Raw genomic sequence first — 27468 nt, 5'->3', positions numbered from 1 at the left:
TGTACTCCAAATTTGACTTCGCTAATCGAGGAAGTCAACAGAGTCAAAGAGCAGGGACAAGCCTAATGCAGCGATATCAAACTGATAGCATTTGAAAAGATTTCCCTGGAAGATTCAGAAGGAAGTGTCTCAAAAGTAACATCAGTGTCACCTTTGGATCGTTGCACTCCCAAGGTTTTAGCTTGTGCCACCTCTTTATTAACTCTTTAGTTAATACTCTCATTAACATGTCTTTGAAGGAAGTAGAAATGTCCGTGGCATGGATGAAGGATTTATAGCTGCCTTTACTTAAAAAAATTAAATGCAGTTCCTCGCTGCCCGAGCAATTATAGACTGCTTTGCCTACTTCCTACAGTTAGAAAAGCATTGGAAAAACTGATCAATTGTCAATTCACCAAGTTTATTGAGGATAGAGGATTTCTCCATTCCTTGCAATCTAGTTTTCATTCCGGGCTCAGTACAGAAAAAGTCACCAAATTGGTCTGACCCAATCTCGATCAGGGGAAAAAAACTGATCATCTTGCTAGATCTATCAGCTGCATTTGATGCCGTGTCTCACGAGATTCTGCTCATGAGATTGGAAGAGGCAGGAAATGTGGACACAAAGTGGAGGTGGCAGAAGTCGTTTTTGTCAAATAGAGTACAGGCAGTGTACTTATCCCTATTTGTCTGCAAGGATAGGAAAATGAGATGTGGTGCGCTGCACGCTATCCCCCGAGTTATTTAATATTTACGTGGCAGGAGTACTAAAAGCATGGGATCTCAATATTGTTTCATATGTGGATGACACTCAACTGATGCTAGCGTTTCACCAACTTGAGAACTCAGTTGTAGCAAACTTTATGGGCTGCCTCATGGCGGTGGCCAATCGAATCCCCAAAAGCTGCCTAAAGTTGAATCCGGATCAGTTAGAGATTTTGCTCAGTGGGATTATTCACCCGTGAGTGTTAAAGTCTCTGGCTTGCAGGATTAGGGAAACGCCCCAATCGCAGCGGAGGTGGTTGAAAAATGTAGGTGTAGGGAGCGTGGCTTATGAGTCAAGGCAGGATGGCTGTGAGCCGCTAAGCTCTGCCGCATCCATGGAGATAAATCCTTCACATTAGCCCTTCATGGCCGTGCCCTATATTTTTTGACAGCATCTCCTGTTCCCAGTTCTCCCTGCGTACTTGCGGGCTGGTGGGAACCCTCAGAGACTTTCTCTCTCTACTCAGTTGCTGTTGCTATGTTTTCCTGTCATCCGCGAGCAGCCGCCATTTTCTAAGCCCACCGCTTACTTCAATTATCTCCATGTGCATGAAATTTTTTCAGCGTTCTGAGTGAGCATTCCTTCAATTATGGCATTCTCTTTGCATACGTTGATAGCTTGATATTCCTACATGCTCAATACTCTTAGTGGCTGATTATCCAAATGAAAGTGTTTTATTTACCTAATTTGTCCCACAATGGAGATTTCTAACGGACATTATGTAATTCAGTAGTTGCATACTTCCATGGGATTCTTACTTCAGATGGGACATGCAGTTTTTAGGACAGTCATGCTCTCTTTCATTATATGATTTATCAATTCATGCATTGGCTTTGTGTGTGACCTTCACTTCAAGTTTAAGACTGCCTCTCCAACACTACAGATGATATTTGGATCTGGAGGCTTTGATTGTTAAGCGTTTTTTATCAGGTCTCCTGTTCCTTTGCTTCTCTGCACATTCACAGGCCGGTGGGAAAGAGCAGACACACCCTATCTCCTACCTACTGTTGGGAGGATATCTCTCAGTCAAATGTGAAGGATATCTTAATTGTAGCCTGGTATGTTTCTTACTAGCATTATATTGTATGGGCAGGATTTGACCCTTTCAAAAACTTTCTCAATGCTCTCTACATTTTAAAAAAAAATGTGTTTCTATTTAAAGAAATAAAGGGCATAATCAAGTTATCACTGTACTTGTTACATTCTCATGATCCATTCAATGCTCTCTACATTTGATCAAAATGGCAAATGACTCGCATGCTACTGCTAAACCATCCTTTTCTGGTGCTAAACCCAAGAGAACAAAAAATGACCCTCTATCTCAAATTTAGTCATCTCACAATCTTGTTCTAGACACTATATTAGACGAAGTATGTGCCCTTAAACCTTTCATGAATGCCGCCAAGGAAAAATTACAACAAATAGAGGATCGTTAGATTGTTATGGTGGGCAAAATGATTGAGATGGAACAGCTACCAAATTTCCCGTGATAGAACAAGAAATACAAAAACTTAAATTATGCACTGATGACCTTGAAAACCGAAATAGAAGGAATAATCTTCATCTTTATGGTCTACCTGCAAATATTGAAGGTCCTGACCTTCTAGCCTTCTTGAAAAACTTCTACCTGTTCTTCTAGACCTTCAGTCTTTTTCTCCTCTAAATATTCAAAGAGCACACCATATGGGCCATCTTCAACCTCATTCCACTAGATCCCCAGATATCATTAGGCTCTTCTTGGAATTCACTGACTTGATGCGAGTCTTGAAAGCCGCAAGGGAAAAGCGTAGTCTAGTATGGTCTGCTCACAACATCTTCATTCCTAAAGATATCTCCAATGCAACAAATGCTAGCCGTAAAGAATTTTCGGGTCTTCGTCCTCAACTGAGATATTTGAACATTCGCTATGGCATTTTACATCCTTGTAATTGTAAAATTACTTATGAGGGTGTATCGCGTTCTTTTGATGATCCTGATAAACTAAAAATGTTTCTTCAAAATATTACTAAGTAGCCTATAGATACACATACGCAATGTTCTTAAACAGCTCATTTTCTGCATTGCTTCTCCACTTCTCTTTTTGCTGATTTCTTAATTTAAATCTATTTGGCTCTACTCTATTTTTTTTCTTATCTTCATCTATCTCATTCTCCTTCCTTTTTACTTCAGATCTGGCTTTTAGTCTTTGATCTACTTCTTTACTTCTTTCTTTTTTCTAATTCTTAGTTTTCTATCTTATCCTTATTTTTTATGACATCATGTCTTTTTTTGTTTCTCTTCCTACTTTCTGTATAACTGAATGAGTGATTATTTGTATCTTTTTCTTGTTTTTTTAGCAGCATCTTCATGTTATTTTATTGTTGATACATGTATGTATGTATGTATGTATGTATCGCGTATTTGTATAGCGCAAAAACTGTCACCCAAAGGGTATCCTGGCGCTTTGACTTTTTACCAATAACATGCGATATTACAATATCCAGACAGTTTAATCTAACCTAGGAAAGAGATAAGTTTTTAATCCTTTCCTAAAGGAGGAAAGATCCCCCATACTTCTAAGCAACAGGGGTAGGGAGTTCCAACATTTAGCTGCCGCAAATCTAAAGGACCGTCCGCCCATCCGGGCCCTCAAAACCTTCGGAACCACCAATAAATAGGCTGACAATGATCGGAGAGAGCGTGCGGGTACATACCATGCAAACATTTCCTGCAGCGGAACAGGCCCTTGCCCGTGAAGTGCTTTAAACACCAAACACAGTGCTTTAAAAAAGATCCGCTGCGAGATAGGCAACCAATGAAGGTCTACCAGCGCCATGATGGAAGTATCAGAACGCCGTCGAGAGAGGGCCAGCTTAGCAGCCATATTCTGCACTCGTTGCAGTTTACCCACCAAATTTGCGGGTGCTCCTAACAGCAATGCGTTGCAATAATCCAACCTGCTCAATATAATGCCACGCACCACCTCTGGCCGAACATGGACCGGTAGCAACGGAAGAATTTTCCATAACATGCGAAGCAGCGCCATGCAAGTGGCCACAGTCTTATTTACAAAAACATCTAACTGAAGATTGGGCCCGAACATCACACCCAGGTTCCGGACGGAACCTGCTGCCAGGGAAGCATCCTGGAAAGAGGTAGGCCAAAAATCAGATGGCAACGGACGAGAGACACGATCCATCGAGCAATGCAGTACCTCAGTTTTGGAGCTATTAAATTGCAGGGAGTTGTGCCTCAACCAGTCTGCGGTTGCTGCCATGCAACGATGGAAAATCTCCAGAGGTACCGCATCCTTACCCTCGATAGAAAAAATGAGCTGCGTGTCGTCGGCGTAATTAATGACCGCAATGCCAAATGATTTAATCAGTTTCACCAAAGGCCGAAGATAAAGATTGAACAAAATAGGGCTGATGGCAGACCCTTGAGGGACACCCTGCCCGACCACCTTGATGTCTGACTGAAACGGTGGCAAGGCTACCACCTGACCGTATCGAACGCGGCCGACATGTCGAGCAGCACTAAAAAGGCTGCCCGTCCAGTGTCGACTCGCGCACGAAGGTCATCCAGAACGGTCACCAAGGCGGACTCAGTACCGTGAGCTGGTCTAAAACCAAACTGGGTCGCGTCCAGACGGACATTATTCTCCATAAAACCGGACAGATGTTTAGTGACCAGCTTCTCCAGGATCTTAATGGGAAACGGGAGCAGCGATATAGGTCTATAATTCGCTGGGCAGGTGGGGTCCAATGTCTCTTTCTTCAGCAAAGGGGAGACCACCGCGAGTTTCCAACTCGCCGGAACTCGAGCCGTGGTGAGGGACTGGCAACAGATAGCGTACAGCGGAGGGAAAAGCTCCGCCTGGAACAATTTCCAATATTTATGTGGCAATGGGTCCCGGGGGGAGCCGGAGGATACACTGTTGGCCAAAAAACAGAAATCCTCAAAGGACGGAGGTGGAAAACTGTCCAGCCGTGCCTGCCTGCCATCTACCTCTACGGTCTCTGAGTCGGTCACCGGCACGAGGGCAGGCACAGGATAAGAAACAGGCATGGTCGGCGGAGCAAGCTTGCTCAAAATCAGGGCGATCTTATCTTCAAAAGCCTGCGCCAGGGAATTGCACAAAGCCTGAGAGGCTGGGATGTTGTTGGCAGCACAGGCTGGTCGAGAGAGGTCTCTAAAGATCTTAAATAAGGTCTGTGATTTGTTCGCTGCTTGTAATAGCGACTCCTCAAGAAATCTCGCTTTGGCACCCTTAATCTGCGTCTTGTAATCCGTCAGTGCCTGTTTAAAGAGGACTTTGTCCGGCTCTAGATATTGTTTTCTCCAGGTCCGCTCTGCCCGCCTGCACCGAAGTTTCAGCTGCAACAACTCAGCTGTAAACCAAGGCATAGCGATCTATCCCTAATTTTTCGCAAAGGGGCCAATACCTCCAAAGAGTCTAGGATTTTCTGGCTAAGAGAGTCATAGCTCTCCTCCACACTGTCTCCTAGAAGGGTTCCCCCTCCTAGCAATGACGGCAGGCAAGATTGTTTCAGTAGCCTCGACCACTGCCTGCCAATCTTAGTCATGGTACCAGTGCTTCCACTCATAGATGTCTCCATAGGGAGTGCGATGGAAAAATGAACTAGAGCATGGTCCGTCCAGCACTGGGGAAGGATGTCTCGAACAGAAACCTGCCTGGCATCTGCAAAGATCAAAGCAAGAACATGACCCTTGATGTGAGTCTGAGAGGACACCTGCTGCTGCAGATAAATATTGCTGCAGGCCTGAACCAGGTCCGAAAAGGCAGACCCTGTGGGCCCGTCTGGCTGTAAAATAAAGTCTCCCAAAATCAGAATCCTGGCATGAGTATTAAAGAGATCATAGATGGTATCGATTAGCTCAGGTACTGCTGACAGAATACTAGCAGGGGGTCGATAACACAACAACCCCGAGTAGAGAGTGCCTCCCCGTCCTTTCAGGGAAAAGCCCAACACCTCACAGCCAGAAATACTCTTAGTCTCAAGCTGGGAAAAATCAAGGGACTCCCTATAAATAAGGCCCACACCACCTCCTCTGGCCTCCGCCCGTGGGTTATGCCTAATCTTATATCCAGGAGGGCAGGCTAAGCCCAGTTCCACCGCACTGCCCGCTCTAGTCCATGTTTCTGTCATGAAAAGAACGTCTAACTCACAGGACTCTATGAGCAGCGCAATTTCCATGTGATGTTTGCTAAGAGATCTAACATTGAGCAAACCGCAGGACAGGGACTGCTTCTGCCTAGCAGTGGTAAAAGGCTGGCGGCGTGATGATGTACCTGGATCAAGGCTCAATAGCATGTCTCTGGAATACGTTAACCCAGCATGAGGAGAAGAGGCAGCATCCCCGGCGCCCGTCGCGACCTGTGCGCGAACGGGCGCAAACGAGCTTACCTCTGGCGCGCCTCCGTCGCGCTCGCTGCGCGCCCACGCTGCGCGCTTGTACACACATCTCCTTATATACTCGGATAGTAGGCCGCGCGGGAGTCCTGTGAGGAAGTCCTCTGGACCCGCGAAAGATGGCGCCTGAAAACGGGCCGATCCAAGGAACCTCACCCAAGATGGCGGCCGGGACGCCGCGTACGCTTTCAAAATAGCCCCCCAAAGTCTACCTAATTCCCGCAAATTGCGGGTGGGTTTTCTATTGTTTATAGTGCAAGTCAGAACTGACTAAGTGCCCCCAAATAACAAACTGCAAATGCGCCTAACGCCGAAGTGGCAGCGCGAGTGACAGGATGTTTAAAATATAGATTAAAAATAGCTGAATAAGGCTGCAAAGTTCGCGTTAGCGCAATGATAGAAGATACATGGTGTCTTTCTGTTTCCTTAATTGTTTTTGCATTATGTCTTCATTGTTCCTGTATCCTTGTTCCTCCCCAACAACATGTTTAATGTTTTCTCGTGGAACATTCGTGGTTTGGGTCATTCCATTTTTTTATCAAAAATTAAATGTCATATTGCTCCTTCGCAAGAAGCTCATAGTAATGATGCTGAATCACTTAAACTTAAATGCAATGGGTGGGTCAAGTTGTCTTTTCTCCTGCTGTTAATCGCAAGGGTAGTGTCGCTATTTTATGCCATAAATCCTGAAATATTCAAGTTTTATCAACGGAATGTGATATGAATAGACAATGGGTATTGCTTGATGCTTTTATCTTTAAAAAACAAATTCTTATTTTCAATATCTATGGCCCAGTTAAATCTGACCAGGATTTCAGGTATAAAGTTAAATTAAAGTTATTGTGGCAGGTGATTTCAATGGGTGGTTATTTTTTTGAAGTCCAAATTGCAAACCCATAAATACATCCATAAAGACAAGATCGATAAATAGCACACATATACTAAGAAGTCATGAACAATGAAGAAAGACAGACAACATTGATTGAAGCCTTTTTGCAACAAGCATAAAGAGGTATCCCCTCCCAAGCATGGGCGTAGCCTATACATCAATTCAAATCTCAACATTTTTGTCCGCTCTGAATAACACAGAAAGATAATACAAAAAATCCTAATCAAAATAGGTTGCCCAGATTTTTTCAAACTTCTTGAGCCCCCTAATCGTAAAGCATAAGTTTGTTCACTTTTTTTAACTGATTTCATCTTTTGGGCCCATTCATGGACAGAGGGTATGAGATCTGTACGCCATCTTTGCAACAAAAGTGATCTGTCTACGGCCATTGCAATGTATACAAATTTAACAAGCTTATCAGGCAAGAGAAGTTCTGGATCAAAATCTAAAATTATTAAAAAATGATTCAATCCTAATACAATACTACATTCAGATTCCAAATAACAAAAAATGTCCTTCCAAAACCTCTGAATCATAGGACACTGCATAATAATGTGTGACCAATTGGCGGTAAGATGATTAATACAGCGAAAGCACTGCGCCGATTGATTGGTATAAATTTTAGAGAGGGAAAAAGGGATTCGATAAAGTTGCCATTTACTGAAGAACAACACATCCTTCGCCAATTCGCTCCTCTTAGTGTACTGAAATTAAAATTAATAATTGTTGACCACATATTGGCTGAAATTTCTAATCCTTTATGTTTCATCCATTTTGCAATTGCCTTCTGCCCAAGATCGGGGCCCTTAACTGAGGCTAAACGCTTTTTCCATTCCCCAGGTTTTTTTAACAACCGTATCCTCTAAAAGTTCATGGACTACATGATGTTGATTACAAATTTGGGTTAAGTCTAATTCACTGAGGAATTTATTAAAAATTCTATATGACCCCAAAAAAAGAAAATCATTAACAATCAATTGTGACATTTCCGCCATACTCAACCATCTACCATTCCTCAAAAAATCTGAGAATTTACAGAATCCAGCAGTGGCCCACTTTAGTGTAAATTCTGAGGATTCTCTAATCCCTGACAATAACATAAGGTCAGATAACGAAGTTGAGGAATTAATTACAGGGATGGAATATCTTTTGTAGCGAGCTTGACGCTTTTTAAAAAACCATTGTAGGCACTTATACTGTACCAATTTAGGAGATTTAAAAATTGATATAGGGGTATGGATCTGACTTTCCTTACACATTAAATTAATAAAACTATTGATAAAAAGATTTGATTGTTGTTGAGGCTTAAACCTAGATATATATTGTGCAAAGTACGCAAAATAATAATCCCTGAGATTCGGAAGAGCTAAGCCTCACTGTTCCAACTCTTCGTATAAAGTGCTAAGTGCGATGCGCAGGTTTTTTTTTGCCTAGAGAAAAGTTGTAAACATAGACTCTATTCGGGTAAAAAAAGAACCTAATAAAATATATGGGATGGCCAAAAAAAGAAAGTTAAAAAGTGGAAGAACAGACATTTTAATCAGTGCAACCCTGCCCAAAATAGATAATGGAAGAGAGTTCCAACGTGAGAACAGATCCTGAATTTTTCGTAAAAGCGGGACAAAATTCAAATGATATAAATCAATTATGCGGTCTGAAAAATAAACACCCAAATATCTCTGGGTTTGATGTTTACGCAAGAGAGAATATCAGGGTGCAAATCCAAGCCCACGCACTGTGTAACTTCAGATTTCTTTTTATTGATTCTATACTAGCGCCAGGATACCCTTGGGGTGACAGTTGCGCTCAACAAGAATTTAATACATACATACATACCCACCTAAAACCTCAAATTCCTCAAAAATCTTAAAGGTTTTTGCCTGAACCTCTATCTCGGGCTTAATAATAAGCATGATATCGTCGGTGTATAATTTCAATTTCGCCATAGTTGGAATTGGGGGACGAATATCAGCACTGTTCTTAATTGCAATCGCCAAAGGCTCAATAAAAAAGCACATAATACCGGCGATAAAGGGCACCCCTGTCTGGTCCCCCGTTTTACCTTAACCTGGCCGGCCACCGAAGTGTTAATAATTACATTAGCTTCAGCATTAAGATATACAGTTTGGATCAGCCCCGTGATCTTAGAAGATATACCAAAGTTTCGTAAAATAATAAACAGGGTCTCCCCAACAACAAGGTCAAATGCCTTCTCGGCATCTAAAAGAAGGACTAATGCGGGTATCTTCTGGGTCTCAAAATAGTCCAATGCCTCAGTTATATAATGTGTATTTGTGCCAAGCTGCCTGCCAGTGATAAAACCATTTTGTTCCGGGTGAATCAAATGTGAGGCATATTGATTAAACCGATTGGCTAAAAGTTTAGTAACAATTTTGTAATCAGAGTTTAATAACGTTATAGGACGATAAGAATTCGGATCTTCACTGTCTTTTCCCTTTTTCAAAAAACTGACTATATTCCCTTGTCTAAAAGACTCTGGTATCACCCCACCTTCTAACATTGAGTTTACCAACCATAAAAGAAAGTCCGAAACGGAATTATAAAAGACTTTAAAAAATTCCGCCGGGAAACCATCCGGGCCACAGGCCTTATCACTTGGTAGATTCTTAATAACACCGTCCAACTCATCTTTAGTAAAAGGTCTTGCCATGGTTGATTTTTCAATATCCGAAAGTGTCGGTGATCTGTTTTTCTGAAGAAAGCCTCTCAGAGATGTAATATCGACTGTTGTTGACCGTATATAGACCCATAATGCTGTAGCATTATATCACTAATTTTTACTAGATCATCCGTGCGGGAGACAGTTAAGGGGCATTTTAAAGAGTTGATCTGATTAGAGGCAACCTGCTCCCTTACCTGCCAGGCCAAGAACCTACCAGTAAAATTCCTTTCTTCGTATATTTTTTGTCTATGATGTTGAAAATAGGATTCACTTTGAGTGTAATATCTTGCACTAAGATCACGTTTAGCCTGATCCAACTGGCGCTGGTTAAAAACAGTAGGACTATTAAGAAATGCAGAATAAGACCTTTGTACCTTCTGCTCCAGGACTCGCTAATCTTCCTTAACTTTCTTTAAATTTTCAGCATATTTTCTGCTAATTAGCCCCCGGATAAAGGCCTTAAGTGTATCTCATATCACATTTAAGGGAGCAGAATCATGATTTCGTAAAAGGAATTCCCTATTCTCTGTCTCAATAAAACCCACCCAGTCCTCCTCTAATAAATATTGCCTATTTAGCATCCATCTTTTACGGGTCCTGGCATGTTCCCCTAGTTGTAAGTCAAGTACCAGCATAGCATGGTCTGAGAATCCGTTCTGCAGGAATCTCTGCTGGCTAAAACTTAATCTCCTAGAAACCAAAACAAAATCGATACGTGATGAGGTGTGGAATCTACCTGACAAACAAGTATAAGCAATTTTAGTTGGAAATGCCACACGTCATGGATCCTGTAGGCCAAAAGTTACCCCATAATATTGTATAGTTCTTAAAGTTTTGGGTTTCAATTGTTTTTTAGACAGTGCTGAGGAGTCGATTTTAGGATTCATTAAAACATTAAAATCTACCCCAAGATCAGTTCCCCGGGTATTTGAATTAGAGATTGAAAGAATTCCTCATATATCTTTGGGTTATCTTCTACTGGGGCATATATACTGGCAAAGGTTATCGGTCTCTGTCCAGCAATACAGGTAACCCAATACCAACGACCATACTGGTCTGTATCGAAGTTGACGACTTCCGCCTGAAATCTTTTACTTAAAAATATTGCCGTCCCTCGATGGGAGGCTGAAGATGAGGAGAATCCCCTATAGCCAGCTCAAGACCTAAACATGGAAAAGTCTAGCAACTTCACAGCTGGTATATGGGTTTCTTGCAATAAAATCAACGCTGGATTTTCTGTTTTAATAAACATTTCAATTGCCCGCATTTTCTTTTTATTATTGAGACCATTGACGTTAAAAGTGACCACTTTCAGAATCTCCTTACTAGCCATGACAAATAAAAAACAAATGTAACCACCTAAATGGCACCCCACGTACTAACAGCCAAAGCATCGATCTAGAAAATGGATGTATAAAAATAAAGGTCAGAAAAAATGGACTTCGTTTTCTGGCTATGCAGCCTTTACCACCCTGGTGACCCACACACTCCCCTTTGAGAAGGCGGCTAGTCCCCCTGCCCACCTTCTCCCTCCCCCCCCAAATACTAATATTGGTGCCTTGGAATTGCACCTAAGGTGACCTGCCCCCTCCTCCAAAGCAAAAAAGGCAAAACCTCCAGATCAGAAAAGAAGATAAAAAACATAAAAACAACCTTGAAAACAAAAAAAAATTTTACAGAAAAGTAGCAAGCTCTAGATGCTGCTCTCCTTCTTCAAACAAGAAAGGACATTATTAAAGACAAACAGACCCAAGTTATTTTCCAGCTGAAATGACTTTAAGAAGCTCCTGCGCCTCTTTGATGCGTATAAATAAATGAAACTTCCCCTGCACGAGGACTTTGAGCTTAGATTGTTGAGCAATAGAGGCTTGTGCCCCTTGGGCTTTCAAAAGATACAATAACTTAACAAACTCTTTACGTCTTTTTGCCGCTTGCACAGACATGTCGGAAAAAATTCTGCATTTTGCACCATTCTCAGACTCTCAAACTGTCTAGACAAAATTGCCTTGGACAAAAAATTTCCCTTCATGCGAAAGTCTGCAAAATTAACAAGTATAGTGCGGGGAAACTTCAAATTAGGGGGAAGATGAGCTGGAACTCGATGAGCTCTAGTTACAGTCAGATCGCCCGAGAACTCTGGAATCACAACCTTGTTCAGAAAGGATTCAACCCAATTAAGTGTATCCGTTCCTTCAATCCGCTCCGGGACGCCAACTATACGAAGATTTGAGCGGCGTGAGAAATCTTCGATCTTATTTTCCATTCTTATTTTCTCACGGGAGACTAAATCTACTTGCTGCAGAATACCATTCATTTGGTCCTCAAACAGAGAAATTCTTGCTTCTGCCTCCTGGACTCGAATTGGGAGACTGGCTACTGCTTCCTCTATCTTCCCCAAGCGCAGATGTATCGTTGCAATTTCCGTTTGTTGTGTTTTTTTCATGTCCCGAATTTCTTCAAGAATCATATTTAGCATATTTTTGACATCCAACTGATATGACATAGTCTTCTCATTCTCATCCTCAAAAACCAAATCGCATTCTTTAGTTCCAGATTGAATCTCGTTGTTATATTAGACCCATTTTCTGATAAGAAATCTAAATGTAAACTTAAACCAGATAAATCGCATAAAGCATTCCAATCTGCTATTGCCTCTCGTCCATTCTTTGATGTATGGAAAACTTGAAATCCTGACACATATGAATTTACATTTTCCTCGAACGTTAATCATACTATGTTTAGAATTGACTATATTTTAAATTCTAAATCTTTACTTTCCTCTATCCAATCTTCAGAAATTGGTTCTATTTTTATTTCTGATCATGCCCCTGTCTTATCTACTTTTATTTATCCCTTAATACTACAAAACATGCATGTTGGAAATTTAATAATTCCCAATTATCTGATCCAACTTTTATTTTGTAAGCTACCTCTTTTATTAACACATTTTTTCTACTTAATAGACATACTAACACCTCAATTCACAATAAATGGGATGTTTCTAAAACCTCTTTTAGAGCCTTCACCATTGCTTATAATGCCAGGAAAAAAAACCTATTGAATTCCCAAAACAATCTTCTTTACAACATATTAAGACACTTGAACATACTTACTTCACTTCTAAATCACCTTCTCATTTACGAGATCTAATCAAAGCTAAGCCCTCCTTAAATAAAATAGCTACTGTTGATTCATGTAACATCCTCCTCAAAATAAAATCTTAAATATCAAGGGGGTAAAAATAAAGCTGGCAAAATGTTGGCTAATTATCTAAAAGTTAAATCGGAAAAGCAAAATATTGGACCTATCCGAAAAGACCAAACAAAAACTTTATTGCACTCTGACATTGTTAATGCTTTTCAATCTTATTGTGAGTCATTATATAAGGAAGATACTTATCCCTCTGAACATGCTACCCAAGAATTTTTCAACGGCTTTCCTAATCCTTTATGTATGCCAGACACTATGGATAGTCTTGAAAAGGATATTTCTCTCCAAGAGATTTCGGATGCTATTAAACCTTTAAAGAAAGCCAAAGCCCCTGGTTTTGATGGTTTTTCAATTGCACTACTTTCTTCTTTCTCATCTCATTTTGCTCCTAAATTGCTTGAACTCTTTACTTCCTTTTTTTTAAATCTAAATCTGAAGGCTCTTTTGTTTAGATGCCCTTATCATTATTATTCCAAAACCAGATAAAGACCATACCCTTTGTAAAAATGATAGTCCAATTTCACTGATTAACTATGACTGTAAAATGTTTGTTAAAATCCTTGCCTCTAGACTTGAAGGTGTTATTTTTTCTCATATTAAACCTGAGCAGTCCGGTTTTGTTAAAGACAGACTTGCCTCAGACAATGCTAGGATGTTCTCTAATATTCTTTCATTGGGGAAAAAATATCCGTCTCCTCTTGCTGCATTATCACTTGATGCTGAAAAAGCATTTGATTGTATAAATTGGCAATTTGTGTTTAAAATTCTTCAATGGTTTGGTTTTGGCCCTAAATTCATCTCCTTTCTTAAGCTACTGTACTCAGAACCATGTACGTCTGTTTTTGTGAATGGATGTTCTTCCCCTTATTTCAATTTACATAGGTACTAGACAGGGCTGTCCCCTTTATTATTTCTACTTTGTTTAGAACCTTCTCTTGAACGTATTCGTTGTAATTCTTCTAAATCAGGGTTTCAATACAACTCCCTTGAAATTAAACTCGCAACTTTTGCGGGCGATATTTTGATCTATATGTCCAATCTACTGCCCAACTTACCTCCCTTTTTGCAAGAGATCTAGTATACTGTAAAGTATCTGGTTATAGATTAAACTTCTCTAAAACCGAAACTTTACCATTAAATTCTTTATACTATCAATATATACTCTCTAGTACCAACTTTATTTGGTGTCCCTCCAAGATTAAATACTCAGGTGTCTGGTTCTCGTCCTCTATCTCCCATACTCTCTCACTTATAACTTTGATGAATTACACCGAAAATCCAAAATGTACTTATTACCTGGTCCCCTCTCCTTCTATCCTGGTGGGGTAGATTGGGCACTATTAAAATGATGATTGTCCAGCATGTCCTTTTTCTACGTTCTATGCTTCCATTCAAAATTCCTAATTATTACTTTTACCAAATCAACTCCCTCTGTACAAAATTCCTTTGGAATAATAAAAATGCTCTTATTGCCTTAACTTAATTAATTAGACCTACAAATGAAGGTGGTGTCAGTTTTCCTGATTTTAAGTTATATGATATTGCTTTTCTAATTCGACAATTTTATGCTCTGAGGAGTTGGCCTAACGGCTAGCGCGGTCGACCTCGAATCTGGGGAACCGGGTTCGAGTCTCGGCAATGACGCTGAACATCCTGTGATTCTGGGCAAATCACTTAATCTCCCTGTGCCTAACAAAAATTAATGTGTCCTCATGTAACGCAACTGGTGTATCGTAAAGCGCTCTGATACCCGATACCTTCGGGTCAAGTTCACGCTATATATAACTCTGTAAAAATAAAAAAAAAGAAACTACCTGGATTCCCCTATACCTAATTGGATTAATTTTGAACTTTCTTTGCTACATGAATTCTCTTTTCAGGATGTTATTTTTATGACTAATTGTACTCTTATTTCCAAAAACCTATTTTAAAATGCTTCGAACATTTATGGCATTCACTGTTCACCCATGGTTCTGATTTTTATTAATCTTTACTCGATTCCTCCATTTGGTATAATAAATGCATTAAGTTTTGTCACAAATCATTCTATATTAAGTACAGGAAAGAAAAGGATATCCTATACGTTCATCAGTTAATCTCCCAAAATTCTGTTACTCCTTTTATTGCACTACAAGAACGCTATGACTTACCGAACTCTTTTTTACCCCAATGTTCTCAGCTTTCACATGCACTTCAATCTATTTCACTAACTAATAATTTCCCCCCGATTCTACTCCCTTTATTCCTTCAACACCTCTATACAATATTGTTTGTGATTCTAATCCTAAAGCATCGGTCATACATATAAGCATTTATCTGCTACTATTTCTGGTAGACTTAAATCCTCTATCAAACTGACATGGGAGCAAGACCTTCCTTTATTGTTATCTACTCAACAGTCTGATAAAATATGGCATAACATTTTTACTATCTCCAAAGCTGCAAATATTACTCAATCTTTATTTTTTGTGTACAAAAGAGCTTTGCTTACTCCTACTCTTATTCACAAATGTAACTCTTTGGCTTCACCTTTATGTTGGTCCCGTCTTTCCTCCAATGGTACACTATTACACCTACTGTATTATTGTTCTAATGTTTTTAGTTTCTGGAAATCTATTTAGCAAATATTCAGCAATATTTAAATGTAACATTTCTCTCTCAGTTCAAATTTTTTATTTGGTACTATGTCCGATTATTTTCACAACCATTTCTCGAAACCTATGTTATTTGACCTTTTTATTGCACTTGCCTTAAAGGTTATACTTACTTGTCGGAAAGATAATTCTAAATTATGTCTGTTAACATGGTGGAATCTTATCTACTATCTTATCTACTGTTTCTTCTTCATCGTTATCTCAGAAAAGTAAGTCTGATTTACTATGGTAACCTTTCACTACTTTCTTATCTTTGCACTCATTATGTCTTAACTTCTACACCTTCCACATTTCCTCTCCTTTCTTTTCCTTAACTTTCTTTTCATTTCTTCTACTTTCTTCCTAGTCTTTTCTTCTTCATTCTTTTATCACCCTTTTCTGTCTTTTTCTATAAAACATAAAATTAATTATTGTTAGACATATACCCTATCTATTTCTCTGTATATCCTTATTAGATTTCATATTATAGTTTTTTCATTTTAATGTTATGGTTTTATTCCTTCATCTTTAAGAATTGTATTCAACTATATTATTTTATTTGTTTCTTCTGATGTCTGTACTTTCGTATATTATTCTTAATTCCAATAAAAACGCTTAAAAAAAAACTGAAGGTGTAAAATTTGATAAGGACCTATCTTTTGAGGCACAAGTACAGGCTCTGACAGGCACTTGTTTCTCAGTGCTTAAAAACCCTTGAAAAGACTATCATACCTGCCAGTGCACACCCACAAAGATATTACTTACGTCCTTGGCTATGTTAATGCGCTTTATTTGCGAGGTCCAGACACATTGTTGAACAAACTCCAACTGGTGCAAAAAGCTGTAGCTTGGCTAACCCTGAAGGCCCCCAAAAGACAGACCATCCGTGTTGGATTGAGGACCTTGCATTGGCTTCCAATCAGGCAACGTGCTAAATTAAAAGCCCTTATTATTGCTTTCAAATCTGTACATAAAACGTCGTCCTGGCTACCTTCAGTGTTAAACTGTATGTTCCAAATAGGGCACTTCAGTCTGCAAACCAGCACCTGCGATACATTCTAAAGGTGAGCAAAGCCAGATTTAGGGGGTGAACTTTTCGGTATGGGCACCCAGGTTTAGGAATGCTTTTCCAAAGCAATTCTGGGAGACTAAACACGAATCAGCTTTTTAAAAGAGATTTAAGACCTTTCTCTTCAGAGAGTTGTAATTTGACCAGCACTTGCGTTTGGGTTGGACACTCCCTATAGGAGCAGCTGTACACACTTTATAAATGTATTTTCATTCATTCACACTGCAGGTACTCAGTATCACATCCCACTTCCCACAGAGGACACCTCTTCAGAAACTCTGAGAGTGTGACAGTTGTTGGTGACAAATGAATAAGTCAGCATGATGGGGGCCTCTGTAGCATCTTTGGGCCACTCCTGGTTCTAATGACGGCTGTAAATTATATGAAGGGAACATGGGAGTCAAATTGGTCAGTGCTGAATATCCTTTTACAGAAGGACTTAGCACCCTCTATCAAAGTCAGACTAGATGACCTGCAGCTGGTCTTTAAAGTCAGGATGGTCATTCTGAAAGGGTTGGTACACAAGGATTAATGTGTATTCAGGCTGTAGTGATGCAGGTGGGGCCAGAGAATGCCTGTGTAAGACCATGACCTCTGAGCAGGCAGTAATAGAGACGAAGGATCAGAGTGGTGGGCTGGGAGCATTGCTGGTGAAGCTGCTGTGATTCAGTGTGTGATGGGGTCGAGAGGAAGGTTGGATAAACCATCATTACATCAGCACAGGCCCTACAGTGCGCATCCTACAAAGGGAGGTAGGGGCAACTAGTAGCCTAGACCTCAGAGTGGCTAAGGTACTGTGAGGCAAGGTGGGTGGGGGAGGAAGGAATGTATTCAGTGTTCAAGGAGAGACCATGATGGAGCAGGAAGGGAGGCACATATTTAGCCATCGGACTGCTCCACAGCATGGTTAACATGAATGATTCAGGACCGGTGGGCAGGGTGCAGAAACACCTATAAATCACTATGTGGATGCACTGAGGCACGTTATCATTAATCAGTTGCCTTGCTCTCTAGATTACAATTACTGACAGAAAAGAGATGAACCATTATGGAAACGCCCCAACAGGGATTTTTTTACTTTGAAGCCTCTGTGCACTGTGTAGTTCATTGAAATAGCTACCTTTTAACTTGTACTCTAAAGACCTCAATTTTAAGGGAGTCGGGAACTGCTAATGTTAAGAGGAATGAGATGGGCAATTACTTTGAGGGGCCATGGTTTGTCGCACCATGTCGGTTTCCTACATCGTTGAAGCATAAGTTGGTCTTAGTGGCATTACAGCGAAGTGTTCACGACATGACACCTCTATTCACTTATCCTTTCCTGTTCTTTTTTTACGCACAGGGCAGGTTGCTGGGTCAAGTGTACTACATTCAGTAACTGCTCGTGATCGAGAAACATCACTTACTTCATTGCCGTGTGGTGTTGTCTTCTGTCTCTTGGGCGCGAGTTTGCGAAGCTGTTCAGCTTTGGTGGGAAGAAGACCCCAGGCTCTGGGTTTAAGATGATTGCTACCCTTTTGAGATGCCACTGCTGAACAGGCTGCGAGCAGAGCAGAGGCACCTTGGCCACACTCAACTACAAAAGAAAGAAAAACATTTGCACCATTAATCACTGACTCTGTACAGCTGAATTGCATATAAATGTATTGTCAACTATCAAAAAAGGAGAAAGAGGAAGAAGAAATAGAAATGGACAGGAGTGAAAAAGAGAGGAGAGAGAAAAGGAGAAAAAGGAGAGAAGGGATGAAGGGGAAAAGAAATCAGGGGCCAGATGTACGACCATTGTCATTTGCGACTCGCAAATTGCGACAAGTTGTGAGTCGCAATTTGCGAGTTGCAACTCACAATGGACAACAGTGTCTCAGACACTGTTTGCGATTCTCAATGGGGTCGCAAATTCCGTGCCTCATGAAGACTAATGAGGCACTCGCAATTTGCGACCCCATTGGGAATGGCAGGCCATCCCAGGTATGGTGGTCTGCTGGGCTCAGCAGACCTCCATGCCTGGGACTGCTTTTAAACAAAGCAGTTTTTTTTAAATGCAGCCCGTTTTCCTGAAAGGAAAATGGAATGCATTAAAAAAATAAAAATGAAACGTTTTTGTTTCATTTTTTTAAGGGCAGGTAGTGGTCCCTGGGACCACTGCCTACCCCTAAAAAATATTTTACCATGTATTTGCAAATGGGAAAGAGGTCCCCGGGGGACCCCTTCCCATTTGCGACTGCATTATCACCCTCTTGAGGAGGTCGGTAAATTTGCGGTCTCAAACCATTCATACATAGGGCTGCGAGTCGCAATTAGGAAGGGACGCCCTTGGAACATCCCTTCCTAATTGCGAGTCGCTAAACACTATTTTGTGAGTCGCTAATTTTTGCGACTCGCAAAATAGTGTTAGTACATGGCCCACAGGTATTTTGCATCTGCAAACAGGTCGCAAACCCGTTTGCGCATGCAAAATATTCCATTGTACATCTGGCCCCATGAAAGCAGAGGAAAAATTGGAATGGCGGAAGGAGGAGGAATAAGATGAAGGAAGAGGGGGGCAGGATGATGTAGAGGAAGTAGGATAGGATAGGATATGTGTTTGTAAAGCGCTCGAATGCCGTGGCGTCTTGGCGCTGGTGTGTATGGAAGTGGTGCTGCCTACGTTACAAGAGCTAGAATGAGGCAAACAGCCAGGTTTTCAGACCTTTCCTAAAAGCTTGTCGATTTGACTGAAACCTCATGGCTGTTGGCATTTTATTCAACAACTTTGCTGCACAGTTTGAGAAAGTTCTCCCACCCCATCTCACTCTCCTAATCCTGTCAATCTAGAGAATACCCAAATTACTAGATCTTAGGGAGCGAGCGGTGGTATAGGGCATGAACATTTTTTGGATGTCCTTGGCTCCTCCCCCGTAGAATGCTTTATGAACCAGGCATAGTGCCTTGAATTCCACACATTGCTGAATGGGGAGCCAGTGAAGTGCTCTAATTCCAGCGGAGGTTGATTGACCTCTAGGTATATTTAGCAGTAGCCTCGCAGCAGCATTCTGTAATGACTGCAGCCTGCTCATCTGGGTTTTGTCAATCTCCAACAGCAAAGCATTGCAATAATCGAGTTTTGATAGTAGGAGAGCCACCACCACGGTCTTTTGTAAATCCTGCGCAATAAAAGGGAAAATCTTTCTCAAAGTTTTTATTAGAAAGAAGCAGGAAGAGGTAAGACTGTTTACATGAGCGCAGCAGTTTAGCTGGCTATTAAAGAAGACTCCGAGGTTTCTCACCTTGGGCACCGGGCTAGGGCATTCTCCAGCTCTCACTGGCCACCAGGAGTCGTTCCACAGGGATCGCCCCTGCCCAAACTCAATGACCTCCGTCTTATCTGTATTGATTTTCAGGAAGCTATGGTTCATCCAGGTCATGATCTCAGTAAGGCACATATGAAACCTGACAGCTCTGTCTTCAGGCTGTTTAGCTATCGAGATGATAAGCTGAGAATCATCCGCATATGATACCAGGGCAAAAAACCATGCTTCCTGATAAGTCTGGCCAGGGGAGTGACATAGATGTTAAACATCGTTGGTGATAAGGCTGATACCTGTGGAACCCCACAGGGAAGATGGAAGCTGTCTGACTGCTTGCCCTCCCAGTACAGGCTCTGCTCCCTCCCCTCCAAAAACGATGAGAGGAGGGTCAAAGCTGAGCCCTCTATCCCTACTTCCTGCAGCCGCTGCACTAACACCGTGTGGTTCACGGTGTTGAAGGTTGCTGACAGATGTAATAGTACGAGGACTGCTTTCCCCCACTATCAACTATTCCGAGGATCTCTTCAGTTGCTACAATCAGAGCAGATTCTGTAGAGTGGTATGACAGAAAGCCATGCTGAGTAGAATCCAGCAAGTTGTTGGTGTCCAGGTACTCAGTCAGTACCCTATTCACCGACTTCTCCAAGATTTTAGCTGCTATGAGTAGTCCAGCTATCGGGTGATAGTTCTTGGGCTCCGAGGGATCTAAGGTGGATTTTTTCAGGATAGGCCTAATCATGGCTTTCTTCCAACACACTGGGTAGCTGCCTGATTCCAACACTTGATTGATTAAAGGAGTCAGTTCATCTCCAATTCTCCTTGAGGCCAGATGCATAATCGTAGGAGGACAAGGGTCTTTGGGTGAGCCAGGTTTTATAGAGACAAGAAGTTTACAGACCTCCTCGTTTGTAATTGCTGGGAAGTTTACTAATCTAGAGTGTATTGCTTTAGCTTCATCCAGTGGTTGATCTGTCTTGTCAGGGCCCGATCGGGTATTCAGGAGGTCGTCATAGATTACTTGGACCTTGTTATGGAAATATGTGGCCAATCTATTACACATACCTTGGTCTGGTTAGAACACATTTACCTGCTGAGATTTAGACAGCAGTGTGACCGTTTTAAAAAGTTCCTTAGTGGAATTACCGGCTTCCTCGATCTTGGTTGTATAGAATAGTCTTTTTGCAGCAATGACTGCGTCCTTATACTGTAGGAGGGCAAGATTATAGATTGTTTTCTTCTCTTTACTATAATCTTGTCTCCAAAGACGCTCCGCTCTCCTGCAATTTACTTTTAAACCTTTCAGCTCAAAGCTGTACCAAGATGACGAAGGCTTTAGTCTCTTGACCGTCACCAGTTTTTCAGGTGCCACACAGTCAGCTGCTGTCAGGAGCCATTCATTAAACACAGACGCTGCCTCATTATTGTCCTTAGCCAGCGAAAGAGGGAGTTAGCCATGAGCCATTTCTAGATTGTTGGCTTGGACTTTGTTCCAGTGTCTAGTTTTTACCTTCACTGCTTTAGTTTGTGTTTGGTAAGTCGGCAGAATGATCCTGATGTTAAACTAGACCGCTTTATGGTCTGACCATGGGAGGGCTGTCACTCTGGTCAGATTAATATCTGCGTTATTAGAAAAAATACTGTCTAAAGTTTGGCCTGCCTGATGGGTAGGTTCATTAACTAGCTGGCTAAGGCCAAAAGCTGCCAGGTTATCTAGTAGTCTACCTGTGTCTGACTTGTTTATTAATTCCAGGTGATAGTTAAAATCTCCGAGAATTGTGAAGGGATGGGAGTCTGTATAAGATTCCAGATGCGTCATTAGTGCCTGTGAAAAAGCAGCTCTAGGTCCAGGTGGGCGATAGTACAGGCAGGCAACGTAGGAAGAGGAGGATGAAAAGAGAAGGGACAGAAAAGTCAAGGAGGAGAAGTAGGATACAGGAAAAGAATAAAGTGAAGGAGAGAGAGGATGAGGAAGAAAATGAGAAAGAAGCTGAGGAGGAGGCGTAGGAGGAGGAGACGGAGGGGACCGTTTGGATCACTGGGGCAGGTGGACTTTTCATAATTGGCCCGATGGCTCTAGTTCAATCCACTGCAGTTCCTTGCTGATGAACACCATAGAATTGTCAGTTCTGGTTCCTTTGTGATGACTTGCATCACTGTGACTGACTGTGGCACCAGGACTAAAGCAAGTTGTGCTTTTTAAGCCTCACTGGAGCTAGAAATGAGAGTATTACATGAACAATGTATCCCCCTTTCTTATGGTATCAGTCAGGCTAGATCAGAGAGCCCCAGAGAGATTCCTGTACATTTTCCTAGTATTATTCATCTCGTTTCACCTTGAGAATGAAACCTCCACTCACACTGCCTTGAATCACAAACACATCCCACAGCATCAAAACCCCTCATTTCAGCTTACACTTCAAGAAATGTCCTCAGCTGGCATACCTCTAATGAACACCCTCCTCTTCGAACAAAGAAATGCTACCACCTGAGCATCTTCCAACTAAGTTTCTGACTGTGTTTTTCAAAGTGTAAGACTGAATAATCCCAAAAAACGCTCAGCAGGTGGTAATAAAAAACAAGCATTTGCAAGGCAATCAGTTTCACCTTTGGGACCTTATATGTATTTAACTATGCAGCACATTAGCCTGGGTGCTGAAACATCTACTGTTCTTTAACATGGAGTAAAAGTAAGCACCAAACTGCGTGACATGCCAGGTATGGGAACACATGGAGAGAAATATTGCCTTTCAGCAGGAAATGGTATAGTTCAAAGCTCTGTTTTTAATATAAAATCAGGGCCTTCGGTGGTCATATCACTGAAAATACATGATTTGAAAAAAATATTATTGTCTACGGGTGCTCATGGAAGACAATTTATATGGACTGGAATCTAGAGTATGCTAAAGTGATTCTGGTATTTTACTGACCTCTGGTGGTCGTTTTCTATCAAGAAAGTTAAATAGAGGAAGTTGAACAAGCAGAAAGCAATTCTGGCATTTTACTGACCTCTACTGGTCGGTTTCTATCTAGACAGTTACATAGAGGCAGTTGAACAGAAAAAAAAGTCCCTAAGCGGAAGCAGTTAAGTCCTAGGGCTGATCTCCAGAGCCTACAAAGTACATGCACATATAAGTATATACTAAAGAATATAAAGGTTTTGAATGCTCGAAATAAAAAACAACATACAGCATTTCACAGTCTGCATCTGCTTCAGTTTAAAAAACACACTTACCACTATAGAGATGCAAAAGATTATTAGAACCTGCATTTCTACAAATAACTCAAGGTTACCAGTTCATAGCCCTTATGCAGGGGAGTGTCTCTTGATTTTTGAGCTACATTCTTGTGAACCAGATCACGTACACAATTCAAGACTCGTCACAGGATCTTGAAGAAGATGCTGCCATTCATTGCAGAGACAGAAGAGAAACGCCTTACCAGACGGAATCCTCGCGATCCGATCTGAAGCAACCCACACTGACACCGCTTCAATGCTATATTAATCACAATGCAGCACTGCACAAATCTCTGTACACATAAAATAAAAATAAAAATCACCAAAGTCTGAAACATGAAAAGGCCACAAATATGGCTGCTTTCAGGTTTCTGGACCTTTTGCAGTGTCTTAACCTGATCAGCAACTTACTTGTCCTCAGTAATGCTCCTTCTGGTAGGTAGAGTCTCAAGCCGCAGATGTGTCACCTTTTGAATATCATCAGATTGAATCTGGAAACCTGTCAGCAGTACCTCCTTGCACCGGTAGGTGGCACCATGCAGTTCCACAGTGTCACTGTTCCGTTTGGAAATAACTTGCAGAGCCTATATAGGCACGTGCTGACATCTATTACTTTTGAGAGTGTCTACTTCCCCAGATGAAGAGCCCCAAAACCAAATTGGTGTGACCAGTGTGCAGATTTCGAGATGTGGGATCTTATTAATGGATATAGTCCAATAACAGAAAGGGAGGATAGGAGTGTTGATGAGCAATCTGCAACTAGATAGAGTCTCTCCCAGACAGAGAGTTACCGAAAGTAAGTAACATGTTCTTCTGATAGAGACTTCTAGCCACAGGTTCCTCACATTTTGAATAAAGACTAGAGCAGTACCTTTATATAGGTGGGTCTGCGTATGGACTCAAACCAGAAAGTCCTGCATGACAGAGGGGGCAAAATGCCCCTCTTAGCAAACCTGACTGTCCAGACATTAATGCTTAGTGAATGTATGGAGGGATGCCCAGGTAGCCACTTGGCAAATGTCCAGGTCAGGAACTCCAAGTGTTAACGCAGCGGTAGCAGCTTTTGCCCTAGTAGAATGAGCATGCAGTCCTTCCGGAGGCTGCTTTTTAGTCAAAGATAGCAGATCATAATGCAGAGCATGATCCAGCTGGATATGGTTCTCTTCTGCACAGCCTTGCCTTTTTTCATTACGGAGAACCCCACAAAGGCACGATCTATGTAAACGTTCAGCGCTCTTTTGGAATGAAGTCTCTCCTTCTCCATAGAAGAGTAAGGCAGAGTACAGAAAGGTGGCAAGGTGACATGTCGACCAATGTGGACTGGTGTCACATCTTTAGGCATGAAAGATGCCCATGTCCACAAAACCAATTTGACTGGGAAGTAGGTTGTGTATCGCAGGTTAACACAAAGAACTTGAAGCTCACTCACACACTGTGCCAATGTTATGGCGATGTCCAACACTGTCTGAAGGATGAGAACCTGCAAGGATCAGCTGTGAAGCAGCTCAGAAAGAGTGTACATCAGAAATTTGAGGACCAAGTTGCGGTCTCACTGTGGCATCACAAAGGGCGAGGGAGAAAACAAATATTGCAAAAAATTTGTCAAAAATGCATAATACCCAAAGATTGGAACAATGAGGGTTGATCCGGCAACCATAAAGGGTTGAAAGAGCCAAAAGTTACTGTTTAACTATGTGCAGAGCAATCCTTGCTAAGCTATGCAAAAAACAAACCATCAGATAACTCTGTCTAGAGGGTGTCTATAAGCCAGGCACTTCAACAAGCCACAAATCTGTCCCAACAACAGGTGTTTATCATTTTTATTGAGGGACCAAGGCTACCAAGGCATCATCAACCACCTCAGAAGGAAGCTGAAAGGTGTTCAACTGTTGCAGTTAAATCTCAAAGTAGTGTTCTGCACCCTAATTGCAGAGGCCCAAATGCAGTACTCTGCCCTGCTACTGCGATAGTAAGTACTCTCAGAGGCGCAGCCTAATCGGAGGACAGATGTTCAAGCACAGGAATTCTAGATACCATATGCTCCATGCACAATCTGGGGCCACTAGTATGGCTTGCCTGATTAGTCTCGATTTTCTTTAGAATTTGGGGCAGGAGTGGTATCACAGGAAAGGCATACAGGAGTACTGATTTCCAATCTAGGCATTACACGTCTTTAAGCGAGGGAAGTCTAGGAAACTCAAACATGCAGAAGTGCTGAACCTGCATGTTCTCTTGGCAGTAGGGAACAGATCAAGGAAAGGTTCTTGAAGCATCTCTGGGTGTAACTGCCACTCTTGATTCTTTTGGTGCCGACAGCTCAGCTCGTCCACCCTGGCATTCAAAGATCCTGCAAGGTGGTTCACCACCAAGACGATTCCATAATGATTCCATTGCTAAAGGTGCAGGGCCTCCTGGCACAGGGTTCATGACCCCACCGGCCTTATATTTGCTTCAATACCACAAGGTGGTAATGTTGTTTGTGAGCACCTACACCAGCCTCACCTTGATGGATAGAATGAATCCTTTCAATGCTAAACAGAGGGTCCTCAGCTCCAGAAGGTTGATACGAAGCTGGGACTCCGCCTTAGCCCAGAGGCCTATGAGCTCCACCTCTCCCAGATGGCCTCTTCAACCCATAAGTGATGCGTTGGTCACCACTGTCAGCCCTGGGTGGGGAAGGGAGAGGGGTCCACTATTGACCCATTGTGGCCCAGTGACTACCTCTGCAGAGCTTTTGAAGTCTCTTCTAAAATCTGATCATGTTCATAGAGATCCCCTTGATGTTGGGCCCAGCGAGACTTCAGATCCCACTGCAGAGCCTGCATATGCCACCTGGAATGTTCAACCAGCAGGATGCAGGAGACCATCAGTCTCAGCAGTCTCAGAGTCAATCTCATTGAAATGCAGGACTGAGGCTGAAAGATCAGGAGCATAGCCTGAATGTCCTGGACTCTTTTTCTGGGGGAAAGCTACGAAACCAAGCCCTGTCCAGATAGGCTCAGATGAATTGGCACGTCTGAGAAGGAGTCAGGCGTGACTTCAGCACTTTGATAGTGATTCACAAAGATGACAGGAGGTTTGCAGTAGTCTGAAGGAGGTTGATGACTGCCTGGGGTGAGCCCACCTTCAACAGCTAGTCGTTAAAGCCTAGCACCCCTGACCTCCAAAGGTGTGCTGCCACCACCACATTCACTTTCGTGAACACGCGAGGGTCACTGGTGAGCCCAAAGGGGAGCACAACAAACTGAAAATGTTCCTGTCCCACCATGAACCGCAGGTAGCAGAGATGGGCCTGTAGGAAGGGGATATGGAAATAGGTGTCCTGTAGTTCCAACCCCACCATCCAGTCTACATGGTCCAGGACAGACAAGACCTGGGCCAGTGTGAGTATTTAAAATGTTTCCTTCCATAGGTAGGCGTTGAGAGGGTATAGGTCCAAAATAGGAAGAAGGTCTTTGTCCTTCTTGTGCAACAGAAAGTAGCAGGAATAACAACCACATTCTACTTCCTGCATGAGCACCCTCTTGATAGCCCCTTTGTCCAAAAGGGCTTGCAATTCCTGCCGCAAAACACATAGATGGTTCACCATCAGTTGCTGGGGGGATGGTGAAGGTGCAGTGGGGAGAGAATGATAGGTAGGCATTTACCCGCCAAAGATTTTTCAGGACCCCCTGTCTAATGTTATGGCCTGCCAACTCAGCAAGAATCATTGGATCCTGCCTCCCACTGCTTTTCTGTGCTACACTAAGGGCACGTTAAAGGGATTTGGCAGGTAGAGCTGTAGGGGGTTAGTGGACTGTGCAGCCCATTAACCATGACCATGGAGGGAAGTGAGCACCACAGCTTTAACCGTGAAATTGCTAGGTGCCTTGTTGAGATTGGTTTGGCTAGCGGTATGAGATACCTCTTCTGAAACCGCGAAAGACTAGGTGGGGCTGATGCAGCTGGTGAGGCGGTGCAGATAAGCCTAGAGTGTGCGCAGTGGCCCTGTTATCCCTGAACCGCTCGCGAGTGGAGTCTGCCTTGTCCCTAAACAGACCAATCCTGTTGGACGGCATGTCTATGACAGATGACTGGACATTACCTGTAAAAATGGTGAGCCATAGCCAAGCATCATGGTGAATGGCAACACTGGTTCCAATGGCCCACCCAATAGAATCAGTGGTGTCTAAGCCACCACAAATTATGAACTTGCCCATGTCACAACTATCTTGTGTAGCATGAGCGAGGACAGATTAGAGATCTTCAGGAAAACCTGGGTGGAATTGAATAACTGAATCTCAAAGGACGTGGAAATAGCACC

General features: G+C 42.2%; 1 protein-coding gene across 1 annotated transcript in view; it reads right to left on the bottom strand.

Moving 5' to 3' along the window:
- Nucleotides 1-27468, bottom strand: part of LOC146859134 (uncharacterized) — a 2052335-nt gene that overhangs the window by 128856 nt on the left and 1896011 nt on the right. Inside the window, exon 101 of the mRNA XM_085649806.1 lies at nt 18050-18219. Within this exon, the coding sequence (XP_085505932.1) occupies nt 18050-18219 (170 nt within the window). The remainder of the gene's footprint in view (nt 1-18049; nt 18220-27468) is intronic.

This window comes from Triturus cristatus, chromosome 3_2, assembly GCF_964204655.1.
Source record: "Triturus cristatus chromosome 3_2, aTriCri1.1, whole genome shotgun sequence".
NCBI classification, from domain to species: domain Eukaryota; kingdom Metazoa; phylum Chordata; class Amphibia; order Caudata; family Salamandridae; genus Triturus; species Triturus cristatus.
This window is presented reverse-complemented; position numbering and strand designations above follow the sequence as displayed.